Source organism: Paralichthys olivaceus, chromosome 8 (assembly GCF_024713975.1).
Source record: "Paralichthys olivaceus isolate ysfri-2021 chromosome 8, ASM2471397v2, whole genome shotgun sequence".
In the NCBI taxonomy this organism is placed as follows: domain Eukaryota; kingdom Metazoa; phylum Chordata; class Actinopteri; order Pleuronectiformes; family Paralichthyidae; genus Paralichthys; species Paralichthys olivaceus.
The window spans coordinates 7,546,626-7,560,567 of record NC_091100.1 but is presented as its reverse complement, the minus strand read 5'-3'; the positions used below and the strand labels follow the sequence as shown (position 1 = coordinate 7,560,567).

Here is a 13,942-nt window from a genome sequence, read left to right as displayed (position 1 = left end):
ATTCAACCTATGGAAGTCTCTTAGAGCATGTCTAAACTCATTTCTCTCAGTTATAACTATAACTATAAAAATGCTGACTATCATTTTTTGTGTGTTTGGGTGTGTGTTTGTGTGGGGGGGGGGGGTGTCATTGTGTCAGTAAAATGTGATGGAAATAGGAGCGACCATGAATATGGAGACTGCCTGTCTTTTTGTATTTACAGTATCAATTAAGAGTTGGCAGTCAGTCAACCCTTGGCGTCACTACCTTTAATCGTATGAGAATTTATGGTAAGTGAACCATAAGGTAAGAATGGATACATGAAGTGTCTTTCTACCTTGCATCTCTTCTGTTCTTTATCAGCATGTATGTAATAATGTGCATACATTCTTTTTTTGTTGAGGCTATACAGTTTATTTCAGTTGTGAATGGAAGTTGCAAACACTGACTGCCAATCAGAGCGGTGGCTGTGGCAGCTGCTGTGTACGGTGACATGAAGGGAATCACCTTCATAATTTTGAGCTCAAACAAAGACAACTGTTATCAAACCTGTCAGTGGCCATCAGCAATCAGTCAATCAACAAAATATGAATCCATAAAGATTATAAGAATGCCAGTTTTTGGTTAATCCAGTGAATCAATACCGGAAATGTGTGTTTGTGTTTCGTATTGACACAATGTATTCAATATTGCTTTTTGGTTTGCGCCGGTGCCACAATAATCATGCTTTCGCTCACTTGTACATGAAAGCAATGACTTTGAACCTCTGAGACCCTGAATCTCTGACCAGCTCTGAACTGCAAATTACAATATAAGAAATACTAAAACCTTCGTACTGGTATTTCTTATGACTCTGGTTTGGACATTAATTGGCCTGGGTCAACTGCTTACTGGCCCTGGGCCACTGAATAATATGTGCTGTCACAATCTGCCAAAAGTTAGATTTAATTATGAAAGACTTACTCACTGCTTACAGTGTTTTATGTGATGGTGAGTCAATTGTTTTGTTTTGTTTTTTTTAAATCTGCTTTACAATGCTGGTAAATAATCCGAGTGTGACACTTTCAAAAGATCTGTTGTAAACACCTCCTCTTATCTCTGAAAGCAATTCTGTGCAAAACCCTCCATTGAGTGAATAAGAGAACCAGATCATTTGACTGAAATACCACTCTGAAAACATGAATTCATCATGCTACATATACTGCATATACTAAAAAATTGATAGCTATATCATTTAAAAATTCAAAGAGAAATTTGATCAGAAAAAGATCAAATGCAAAAACATCTCCCACTCACTTGACATCATTTACTGGTTTGTTGTTAAAGGCGCAGGCTGAGATAACGTTACACAATGCTCATATGTATATTTGAAGATGACTTTTTCATTTTGAAAGAGCATTGTTTCCCATGCATGCATTACACCACTGCTAAATCTCCATCCTAGGTGAAATACTGAAGAGTTTGAGGAAAATAACCCCAAAATACATGAGTAAGTTGGGGTCTTTAAAATCAAGGTTTTAGAAAGAGGTTTTATGCCATTAGCATAAATCTCCTCACAGAATTTAAAACTGCTGACCAGTCAAAAGATTTGGTTACATGGGTAGGCAATGAGTTTCATTAGATTTTATCTACCCTAATTTCCGTTACTTTACTCGAGTCTCCTTTAAGTTCTGTGACATAGGCTTTTGCGCTCTTTAACTACTTAATTGTAAGATTGCTTGTGAACTGAAGATAAAACACAATATTCTACTTATGAATTGAGAAATCTCCATCTGATGTTCTTTGTCGCTGTCTCATCTGATCGACTTCAAATTTGGTGGTGGCATTTCTAAGAACCCCAGGAAGGGCAGTGTCGACTGTGTAGTGTTTTCAACTCTAACCCCACCTTCACATAATTACTTGGTGATGGGTTAACAAAAGAGTGCTGCTTTGTGAGTTCTATGTTAAAACCCATTATTTAAATAACCCAAGTATTTTTTTCTCAATGCCACACACAAACAGGCACATCTGGATCTGGCACAAATGGTTACTAGTTCTACAATAAATGGAGAAATCTGTCTTTCTGCCTGTGCTTTGATTTTCTCAACAACCGGTCAACCAATCGACTTCAAACTTGGTGGGTGTTTCGCCGAGGACTCAAGGAGGTGCATTGTTTGAATTCTTTTTAGGATGAGCAGTAGTCGCGGCTCTTCATTTATTTAAAAATGCACTTGGTATGCTGTATTCATTGGAATACTGGCACATTTTTTACCATCTAGAAACAGTTGCTCATTGCTTAATGTAGATACAAACATTGTCTCCAATTATTGTGGAGAAAAAACAGATGCCAAGTCAGTGTGAAGCTAGCCAGAACACAATCCTTTCATTTTAGAAAAAAGCAGATTGGTAGTCAGGAGAATGCTGTAGAGATGGTATACTAAGACTTATAGCTATGTACTTACTGGAATAATACTTTATGGTCACATTGGTTTTTATTGACATTGCAGACCAATGTATAATCTGTGAAAAGAGCTAGTCATATTCATAAAGACCTCGTCCATTCTGTCTTATAATAGGCATATGTGGCTGACCACTTTTTTTTTAAATAACTTGCTTTCATTGTAAATCACTATCTTTTAGTGTTCATCAATATCTTTTGATTTATTTTAATATTAACTCAAACAAAAATATGTAACTGAACTGAAAATGTTGTTTCCATATTACATTATTATAATAATCATAATAAGTTAAAGGTGTAAGCTCTCAATGGTTTTTTATTTCGTGTTTCTATTTGCTTCTGAGGCTTTTCACAAACCCTCAGCTTTTAAGAGCCTGAATTTAAACAATGCTTAGTTAGTAGAAAGCTTATATAGAGGAGACCTCAGGTCAAAGACAACAACTATCTTAATACTGTATTGTAAAAATGTGGCTTAAAACGGGATCAAAAAATCAGTCAAGACCTCTTCTGGTAGGTAAATATAACGTTAAATGTGTAAAAGGGGCACAATGTCATTGCCAGGCAACCGACTGAAACTTACTGTTACCTTGATGAAAATTGTGAGTATCTTTAAGTTTGATAATTGAAAGGTTACTGAAAGTACTCAACAAAATACGTAACATAAGCCGAGTCGCCATTTGTAGCCAGGAAAAGTGATATATTTTACCTTTTATGTAGAATTTGCTTTATATTACATTTCAAAAATGTCATGAATAAAGCTTAATTACCATTTGGTTTTCAAAGTTACTAATCATAAGCCACTTGAAGTACTAGCGAGATACATTTTTTTCTTCCTGCTGACAACGTGAACTCATTCAACCGAGACGTGGACGTCGCACTAACATTCTCAAAAAGACAGGCTACATTCTTTGAAGCAAGTGCAAAAAGAACAGGCCATCACCCTGCTGCGTAGTTTTCTAGCAGACAGAAGCTCCTCACAGAGGTGATTGTATGGCTGTGGAAGAGAAGTGAGAGAGAGAGTGGGAGGGTGGAAGGTGGGTGTCTGTATAGTGCCCATGTATTGTTTGTAAATTACCCTAGTGGCAAAAGCGACACTTGGTTCTATAGCAGCCAGTCCACCCAGGGACACAAAGCAAGGTCCAGTGGGAGGTGGGCAGAGAATGAGAGGTAATTCTATATGTGCATGTATGTATGTGAGGGGACAGTGTGTTCGAGCAATGGAGGCAGTGTCTGCTCGAGACACTCAGAGAGGACAGCAGGGGAGAATGAGCTGAGGCGCGAGGAAGACGAAAGCGGGAGGGAATCTTGAGAATTGAAGAGGAGGTGGTGGTGGTGGTGCATGGAGAGTGTGTGTGAGGGGGGGGCTACCTTTTTTATGGTGGTATTGGTTTGACGGCTGTTTGGCAGAGGCGCCCAAGGCAGTGCCTGCTTGGATTTTAGCCTGTCACTTAGGACAGGGACACTAATCAGGATTGGTCCCGGTCCCTACCCAAGGAAAGGGGGAGCACTTTCAGGCCATTATTGAAAAAAAAGGAAAAAGAAGGAGCAAGAGAGGGAGAAGAATTGCTGTGGCACAGCAGGAAATGCTAACCACTAACCTCATTTACATGCAGGTCCAGGGAGAATGGGGGAGAGCTTATTCCGTTTCCAATCTCCATGTTAAATGCTGGCCAGGGCAGCTGATGGGAAGGAGAGGCATTGTTCGCCCCATGCTGCTCTTTCCCTCTCTGCTATATCAATACCTGCCTCGCTTTCTTCAAGGTTTAAAAAAGGGACATTCCCTCAGTAATTTCAATCTCGACCTGAAATCTATATGAACTTGATATGCGATGTATGCGGCTGTTTACTTTGTGCATACAGTGGTTTGCAGCCAACCCTCAAAGGTCTATTTGTTCTGTCATAACCAGGTTGTGACCTGAGGCTGCCGCATTCAAAGCCATCCTTCACCCACTGAGTCTGTTCTGTGGCATAATGATTGCTATGACAACCATCACTTAAAGCCATGGGTAGGTGGAGGAGAGATGTCAGCTTCTCGTCTACTCTTCTGATGATCTCATTTCTGGCTGGCAGGTACAACAAGGTCAAACCACTGAAACTGGAAAAGTGGCTGCTTGCAACATGCAAATGACAGAACCGAGTTTCCAAACAATTACACTGCCCTGTCCAAATCGACATGGGGGCTAAAGCTCTGAGAACCAAAAGGTGGGGGATGGAAAAAAAATCAGGGGAGTCAGAGAGAATGAGATGTAGAGGGAGGGATGTCTGTCTTTGGCCAGCTATGAGCACAAAGTCTGGCTGTGCGTGCCAAATGAGGTTTTTAAACGGTTTTTCTGGGAGGATTTGTGCTAATCTAGAAAACCTTCTGGAGGAAGTGCAAATACATCTGCCACTGACCACTCCTCTATAGAGTATGAGGGATTAATGACATGGCAATCTGAACCAACATGGCCCCCATTCAAAACTCTTGCTGGGAGTGGGAACATACAGGCAATAATCAGTTGAGCTGTCTGATTCAGGTCTTTTTTTAGAGTAGCTCGCCATCTACATCCATTCATTCATCATGCTGCTCTGTTAATTTGTCCAGCTTCATTTGTTTCTACGTATGGTTCTTACAGGTAATGTAAGCTACAGGGATCCTCACACAAAATATCCAGTGATTAGCAAATCTCATTCGTATCACAAGGGCAAAATCAAGTGACCATATTACCACTTAACCTTGGTGAACATTAAAAGGATGAAAACCTGAGTCATATCGTTCTTTTAATGCTACAACCACATTGTACAAATAGGGAGGCCTCCTGAATTAGTCAAGATGTTCACCTGCATTTTCAGAATCATAAATATCCTCACACCCCACTGACAATGGCTTTCTCAGAGATGACATCACATCAATGATTTTAACTTCTCCGGATTTTTGTCCCGCAGCCAAACACTTCCCCTCGCCTTTTAGAGGTGATATATTGTTTCCCTAGAGAGCTGTCACTGCCTTATGGTCCTACTATCCTCTGTCTGTAACAGCCCCCCTCCTTCTCTTTACTTTTAATCTCCCTATAAAACTGATCCGACGTCCCAGAAATCTGCAGACACACAGCTGTTGGCCTGGCTAGTTAAAGACATTAGCCGGTCCCTTGCTCTTGACCGCCTAAATGTGCAATGTGGAAACACTTCCATACCAAAAGGGAGTGAGAGGTTAGCCTGACTAGAGCTTTGAGACTAACTAGAGCAAGGCTTTGCTTGAGAGGTGAGGTCTGTGAGCACGTGTAAGAGGCCTCCTGCCCTCCTCTACCCACATAGGAAGTGAGGTCATCTCATTGCACTGTGCTGTGCAGAGTGCATTCAGCGAGGGCGACAAAGATCGACGTGTTGGCCAGAAGCCATTTTAAGCCCTCTAGCAAAATATGCATACACTGATGGCCTACTCTGATTCATGTGTTTCATGGTACAGCATAACAGCCTAAAACAATACGTTTATAGGGACGGTCAAAATGCAGAGTCCATGGCCAAAACAAATGTAATCAAATGCCACCTTTGCCAAAAAAACTTCCCAGTTTCATTTACAGATGTACCACACCAATTTCTTCACAGCCTGCAGCCAAACATCTTTCTTCTAAGTCAATTGAGGAAGTTCTTTATCTCTCTACAATGCAATTTTAGTGTCTTTCTAGGAGTGAAACGTGAGATAGAGTCCAGCAATAAATCACATCCCTGTTTAGAGCGGGCGTCTGGCACGACTGGCCGGCTTCAGCTCCCCAGACCACCACCACCTCCTCCACCGCCACCGCCTCCTCCTCCTCCTCTCCTCTCATGCTCTCCATCCCTCATGCCTGTTAAAGGCTTGTCCTGCAGGGCCTGGATGCACTTGTATGGTACAACAACAGAGAAACCGCCCAAAGCTCTTAACAGCTCTTCCTCTCCACTTCCTCCCTCCCTCCATCTCCACTGCTACCACCACCAGCTCCTCTCTCCCTCTCCACTCTGCTCTGTCTTTCCCAGCTGCACCGGCGAGCTGTTCCGTATGAACTGCTGCCAGCTGAAAGCCTGCTACTCCAGTGAGATTGCTATTACTCAGTGCAAGCAGGGCTCTGTGTAGCCAAAGGGCTGCTCTCCGAGCTGTAGATCTCCATGTTGTGACTTGTCAACACGGGAAAAATCGTTACCAAGGCTGAGGCACTTCCATTCCACACAGAGAGGGTTCTGATTGAGACCAGGCAGACAGGCAGGTACTGTACTGTACTGTGGTGGAGGTATCTGCTGTTAGCTGAATTTGTGCTACAGAGAATTCTCTGCTCACTTTGAAATCATTAGATAAACACACATCTGAAAGAAAAATTGAAAAAAATTCGTAGTGAATTTCAGCTGAAGATATTGATATTGAATTAAGCAATTAGTAATCAGACACAGAACCAGATGAATCAGTGAATTCCTCTGTGACATAAGATTTTAAAATGTGACCTTTTCAAGTTTTTTATGTCACAATTTGATCTAAACTGAAGTGTAGAGAATCAGAGTGTATTTTTAAAGATCCCACCAGACATCTAATAAATCAAAGACTGTAAAGACTTAGTATTTTAATGTTGTGCAGAAAGTACTTGTGATGAATTAGGTTGGCAGCGGCTCAGGAGGTAGAGCAGGTTGCCCACTAATATGAGGATCATTGGTTCGACTCACAGGTCATGCCAGCAGTGAGTGTGTGGAATCGGAGATGGCTATTTATCACCCCAGTAATATCTCAATCATCATCATTATACATCAGAGGTTGAATCTACAGAATTCATACTGAAACATACTTTACTGAGTACTTTTCAATTCAGGATCAAATGAAAAAGTCATTACCAGGTAAGAAACACTCAAATGTAAATAAAAAGAATAATACAATTCAACATTGTTCCAAATTCACACCTATAAATGTTGACATTTGTTGTTATGGCTATGCTCGAATGTGCAGCAGGAGGTGGCTTAAACACCACAGGGAGAAAGACTTAGACCAGTTAATTGCAGATGAGTTAGTAGGTTTCATACTGATGAGACAATTTTCGCTGACGAGTTGAACAATGTAGACACAAAGGTTTTGTCTGATCCACTACTTGTTGCCCAGGGATAAATAACTATGAATTCACAGTGCACCTAGACAGGGGATTTTAATAATAAGTGATGGTCGGCAACCTTGTGTTCCAGATTAAACTAGCTAATCACCAAACTGACAAGCATACTTTAGTTAACAGTCATCAATCAACACAAGAAAAATACTTCCCTTGTGGAATTAGCACTTTTGAATTAATGTCTTGCATGTGCCAACAAAGTACTATTACTTACCCCACAAAAACTACCTACTGTGCATCCTATGAAAGCATCTCACATTATCAATCTGTCAAATATGAAACATCAAGTCTGTCAGAGAGAATTTCCCACGTTAAATATTCTCAGTAGTAGTTTATGGACTTGTGAGGATGCTTTGGAATTAGAAGGCCTCTAAACTGCAGGATGGACAGTGGAAATCGGGAGAGAATGATATAAAATATGTTTCTAGTGATGTGGCTGTGCTCAACAGGTCCCCATTGAGAAATGAGACCAAAACTAGCAAAAGGTGGATGTGATATCTTGAAATAGGGAAATTTGCTTTCATAAAAGCATCTGCACTGATATTCGTCAATAACGTACTTCATGCATTTGAATTTCAAATACTGCTTAGAACAGACAGGTACGCTAATTTAAATGAATTAATTCAATGGGAAAGAGAATGAATATATTTTAAGAACATATTTATTTGACATGGGCGGCAGGATGAAACAGTTGTAGCACTGTCATCTCATCAAGGCTGCCGGTTTGAATCCCAGCTTTTCTGTGTAAACTTTGACTGTTCTCCCTGTGTTGGGTATACTGGCTTCCTCCTCAAGTCCAAAGACTGTTAGGTTAAGACAGAGAATAAAACCGGGTTAGGTTAATTGGAGACTGTGAGTGTAGGTGGCTGTCTATCTCTGTATATTGGCTCAAAGCCTATTGGCATAACATTTTATTCTGAGTTAACATACAGACCCACAACAAGCTGACTCTTCTTCTTCTCTCCTCATTTATTTTTTTAATGTAAAAGGCCAGAAACCAATCGCTGCCATGATTATAAACCACCATGCTGCCTGGGTGCCTTGCCAATCATATTAAGTATCAAACAATCTTAACATTTGTGTGGAAGTTTTCTTCCGCACCCCGAGGGTTAGCTACTTCTGTGACCAACTAACTGTTTATTCACAACAGTCTCAGTTTTTTCTGTCAAACACAAAAAGGCTGAGTCCCGTCTGTCCACTGAATATGAATGTTCATTTGGAGCTGGTATCCATGCTCTCCGTGACGGTGTACTATAAGTGAGGTATTCACCACCTTTCTCCTGCCCTTTAATTCATTTCTAAGTTAAAGCCTGTGTATCATTATTCGCTCGGGCTCCACTCGTCCGACACTGCCAGAGCACCCAAGCCACATCAACTTGAAGGGGGGACGTGGCGTGGTGGTGAGGTGAGGGATTCTTGGCAGAAATACCCCACAAATTTAATGCCAAGAGCGAAATTGAAACCTCCTCTCATTTTCCTTTCCCCTTCATCCAATGTTTTCAAGCCCCAGCCCCACCAAGGTCATTATAATCATAGCAAGTGGAAGAGAGCCAGTGACCCGCCATTACAGTAAGGTAGAGAGCCACCCAGTCAGTCAGCTATTGGCTGATGAAGAGGAGCAGATTTCTGTCTAGAAATGTTTCAGATCCCTCCATTTCAAATGTAGACGTTGCCACAAGAGGAGGGAGCAGAACACAAGTGCTCCTCCCAATACACTTACGGTCTGTGCTCTTTATGATATGGACTCTCGCTCTGTCTTTGTTTTTAACATCTACTAAATGTAAGGTTACTCATCCACTTTCATTAAAAAAGAATTGATTTACACATTATGCCAAGTAGAGAAACGTTATGGGGTCTTGTTTGATCTAATGATATCTATAATGTGTACATTTTGGCTGAGAATGAGCTAAACAAATACTTAGTGTCATTTTTGAAATACAAAGTCAGATACAAATACTAGAACTGAAAAGTACTTCAACCAACCACAACTTTTAATAGTTAGTAATAAGGCAGCAAAATTACACAAACAATAACTCACTGCAAGGTCATAAAGAATGGCAGTTTTCATTGTGGCACCAAAGGTCATGTTTACTTGTCAAAGTGAAGGCGCCATACTGTACAGTGACCTCCATAGCCGGCTTATGTACCCAGAGACACACAAACACACACATAAACACACAAATACACACACACACAAGGGTTACGTGTCCACTTTCACATGTGCGTGCCGTGCACAAACACTTACAGAAGAGTCTCGTCTCACAAGCTGTGCCACAGACAATAGGACAGTTCACACTGGGCTACACAACCCATATATCTGGGTCTGTGCTAAGATAAAGCACCTCCCGTATTAAAGCCAGTGTATTAGCTTGGCCTTTTTCACCACAGATGAAGAGATTTGAAGCCCGATATTGTGCTTGTTGGCTGGCACACCACCAGAGTGTTGTTGGCTGAATAATGAAAACACACAGACTGACAGCGAATGGCATGAGGTGACACTTCCATTCTTGAGTGGGAAGATCCAAAACAAAGCGCAAAAAGCTTCTGACAAATTCATACTTTTTTTTGACAGTTTGTTGACTGAGGAGGAAACAACTCCTAAATCAGAAACGGCTTTCATTTAAACCCAGGAACACAGGCACAGCAGTGCTCCAGTACAGTGCCTACACAAGAGTGCATGATTTCAGATACGTGGGTGAAGAGTATTTTTGTTGCACACCATTTACGAAGCGGCTTAATTGAAAGGTTGACACAGGCTTACTTTGATTTTCATGTCCAAAATATATAATAATGATGCCACGCCAAACACAGCTTTCACCCCTCAGCTGTGCATCTTTTGAAAAACAAGTTATCCAAAATCAGAAAGCCTTGGCAAACAAAACTTTGTACATTTTCATTGTCAGATCTTTGTTCAGTCCACCACTTTAATAATAATGGGAGGGAAATAATCCAAGTGGGCCCCTAAATATTTGAGCCATTATAATGCAGAGCTTGTTTTTTAAAAGAAAATCCTAATTGTGGAAATTAATCTCCAGGGTACAGTTGGAGGTCTTAATGGATAATCAATTGTTATTTCCCTAGTTAGGCAATGAGGTGCTAAAACATGTTTATATCTGCTCCACAAAAAAGGCAATGCGTTTAAATGTTGCTATCATTTGAGTCTCTTGACTCACACGACAAAAAACCTTTTTCTATTAATACACTTAGGGTGGCCCCTGGGTGGATTGACTGGACGTATTGTGAGGATGGCAGAATAATTTACTGTGAACTGTATTTACAATCTAACAAGTGAAAGAAGATGCTGTGGATAGTTTTGAAGAGTATCTCAAATACAGTGGTTGAACCTCACTAACGAAGAGAGGAGAATGCAACTTGTTTCTAGTACTAACACAAAATGCAAATACAAGAATCTAATGATTTTGCTTAACACTTATAATAATAAACAATGAGGAAAACACACTGCCTGAACAAGTGTCCTGCAAAAAGTAAAGTATTAGAGAAAGAGCTGCAATGAGTTAGACTGTTATATTATCATGACCCTGCTCTGTGCAGTCCAACCATGTGGCTTACATATTCTTTATGCAGCATATCAGTGAGGACTCACTGTCCAAACATGCCCCTGTCTCTCTCTCTTTCTCTCTCTCTCTCTCTCTCACACAGATACAGTCACTCACTGCACCTCCTATCACCCAGTATCCACCTCTATGCCTCCCAGCCAACCGCTGCAATTTCCCAAGTTCAACCCTAGGTCAAACACCTGAGCAGTCGATCAGAGTATATTAGCACCGAAAAATATAAAATGTGAAAAAGGTCATTTGTGTGTATATTGTGGTGCTACAGGAAGTCCTCTAATGCACATCTGTGTCAGAAATGTTAAAAGGCTGGTGACAGGTGATGAAGCGCACCCGTTCCTCTAAAAATCCTCGGACGTCCGAATGAAACTATAGACATCGGTGGACCAAGCGAAAAGGAGACGAGTCGCAGCATCTTCTGAACTAACTCCGAGCAGCTGGCACGGTCTGACATTTAAGAAATGGAGAGAAGTGTCACAAGATAAATGCATCGAGCCGTCTTTGATCGAAAAGATGAATCACCGTGATTATTCATTACATTTGCATAGCAGAGTGACTAACTGAGATGTTTGCTCACGCCTGTAAAGAGCAGGAACGCCGGAGAGCGAAAAGAAACATGTGAATCTTGGATGATTCCTTTAATAACCAATGTCATTGCCCACTAACATCTGAAGCAATCCTCTAGCGGCGGGAGTGTGTCACTGCAGCTTTTCATGATGTGGACCGATAGAGGCACAAACACGAACATGGAAGATACGCAGGGTCAAAAATAAAGAAACGTGGAGCGACCTCCTGCTGAAATGAACATTAGAACCGGTTCCTGCTGCGGAACAACCGCGTTGAACAGGCGCACATGTGTCGTTTCCCGTTTTCTAACCGCGTTGATGGTCGTAGTCTGTCTGCAATGAATGGCTGCAAAGGGAAGGGGGGAAAAACCCTGAACTTCAGGTGACCGGCCATGGCTCTCTCTCACACAGCCTGCGTGCAGACTGGGAGGGGTGGAGAGAGAAAAATACATGGGCTGTGAGGGGAGAAGGAGAGAAAAAAAAAAAACAACAACTTCCATCTCCACACTTTTTAAAGTCGACGACACAAACAAGCGCGAACGAAATCGGTTCCGAGCAGCGGACAAACTACGAGGTGAAAGTTGGACGTGAAACACGGAGGAAATGAAGTTTAGCTAGGTAGCGCTGATGCTAACTCGGAGCACCGGGGTTACGGGCAGTCTGCCTCGTCTGATCCGACTGACCCTTCGTTTTATTGCGGCCAGACTCCCAGATCCTCCCCTTTCTAACCGAAAAGCGACCTAGCGGAGGCGAACCCCCCGTTACCGACAACCGCTGTTCTCCCTCACACACACACACACAACCGACACATATGCCCACTGACCGCAACCTCTCTCTCTCTCTTTTTTTTTTAGCGGAACCGGACCTCCACCGATTCTGCTCTTTTAATAAAGCCACGTATCGTTTATCCACGCAGTGCCCGAGCTAACGTTGCCCGTCGCCAACAACATGGCTGCCTCGCTCGGACCTACACAAAAAAAAAAAAAAAAAAAAAAAGAAGAAGGGGAGAAATAACCTCCGCCGAGTCTTTTGTCTGCTTCACCTCTTTAACCCGAAACTACTGCGCAAAAGACGCGGAGAGCCGTTAAAATGGCACCGAACGAGCGGGCGACTTACGTGAAGGCAGGCGCTTGGGTTGCTCCTGCTTCCTCCTTGGCATTTTCCCCCGTTTTTAATCACATTCTCGTCCTTGTGTGGGGATAAGAAGAAAGAAGGTTTTTCCCATTGAGACCGGAGGCGCCAGTGATGGCAGGGACTCGGTCGTGCACCTGGCTTTGCTCGGTTTAAAGTGTATTGTTGGGGGGAACACGGGCGGAGGAGGCGCCGCTGTTGTTGTTGCCGTGTCTTGACTATGGCTGCTCTCGGTGCAAGTGTGTGTCTGCGAGCCCCTAACTAACACTAATGCAGGGATCAAAGGGCAGCAACAGCAGAGCACACACACACACACACACTCTCTCTCTCTGACGCGCGCGCACACACACATTCACACACACACACTCTCTCTCTTTCTCTCTCTCTCTCTCTCTCACACACACACACAGTCTATTGCGTGCACGGACACAATCGAGGAGCTCGCCCCCGAGAGCAGCGCACGGACAAGGTGCCCCCGAGCTCTCAGGGTGTTCTGCTGGAGAGAAAATGAATTTAGTAACGAGGGTGTAATTCCGCGCAGAGACCGGACTGATGGAAACCGAGCGACGCGATCCCGTTCAATTCAACTTCCCCATCGCTGAGGGACGAGGGTAATTTATGCGAGGGGATGCACGTCTCAGCGGCGACCACACGCACAAAGCACAGGAATGCACAACGTGAATTTAGCCCCAAACACAAAACATTATGTGTATATCAGCTCAGCTCACATGTTTACTTTCATTTCCAATGTTTCAGAATCCAAAACTGCAGCGTGGTGGGAATTAAAAGGTGGAAAATAAATATGATGTATTAGTGACTGGTGCAGAAATGTGTATACATTCAACATATTCACCTAATTTTATTATTTAATTGCATTAGCATCAATAGTATAATATCACATCCAGTGCCTGTATATTTATTTATGGATGGATGGATGCTTTGCACAATCAAGTCTCTAGTGTTTATATATATATATATATATATATATTTCACAATCCCTCCCCTGGTGCTTATTATATTCTGTCTGTTTATTTTTTGTTTCACATTTTTATATTTTTTTTTATATTTATACCTGCACAAATACACCACAGCAAAGTCCTTGTATGTGTAAACCTGATTGGCAGTAACACCCAATTACGATCAGATAGATGGATGAT

General features: G+C 42.1%; 1 protein-coding gene across 3 annotated transcripts in view; it reads right to left on the bottom strand.

The window, feature by feature from the left end:
* Window positions 1-13,361, bottom strand: part of znf827 (zinc finger protein 827) — a 65,479-nt gene extending 52,118 nt beyond the window's left edge. For 2 of the 3 annotated variants that reach the window (XM_069530015.1, XM_020101296.2), the window contains exon 1: window positions 12,771-13,361. In XM_069530015.1, the coding sequence (XP_069386116.1) occupies window positions 12,771-12,813 (43 nt within the window). In that variant the 5' untranslated portion in view covers window positions 12,814-13,361. The remainder of the gene's footprint in view (window positions 1-12,770) is intronic. The other variant, XM_020101298.2, reaches the window with a different exon arrangement.
* Between the last annotated feature and the right edge of the window lie 581 nt (window positions 13,362-13,942).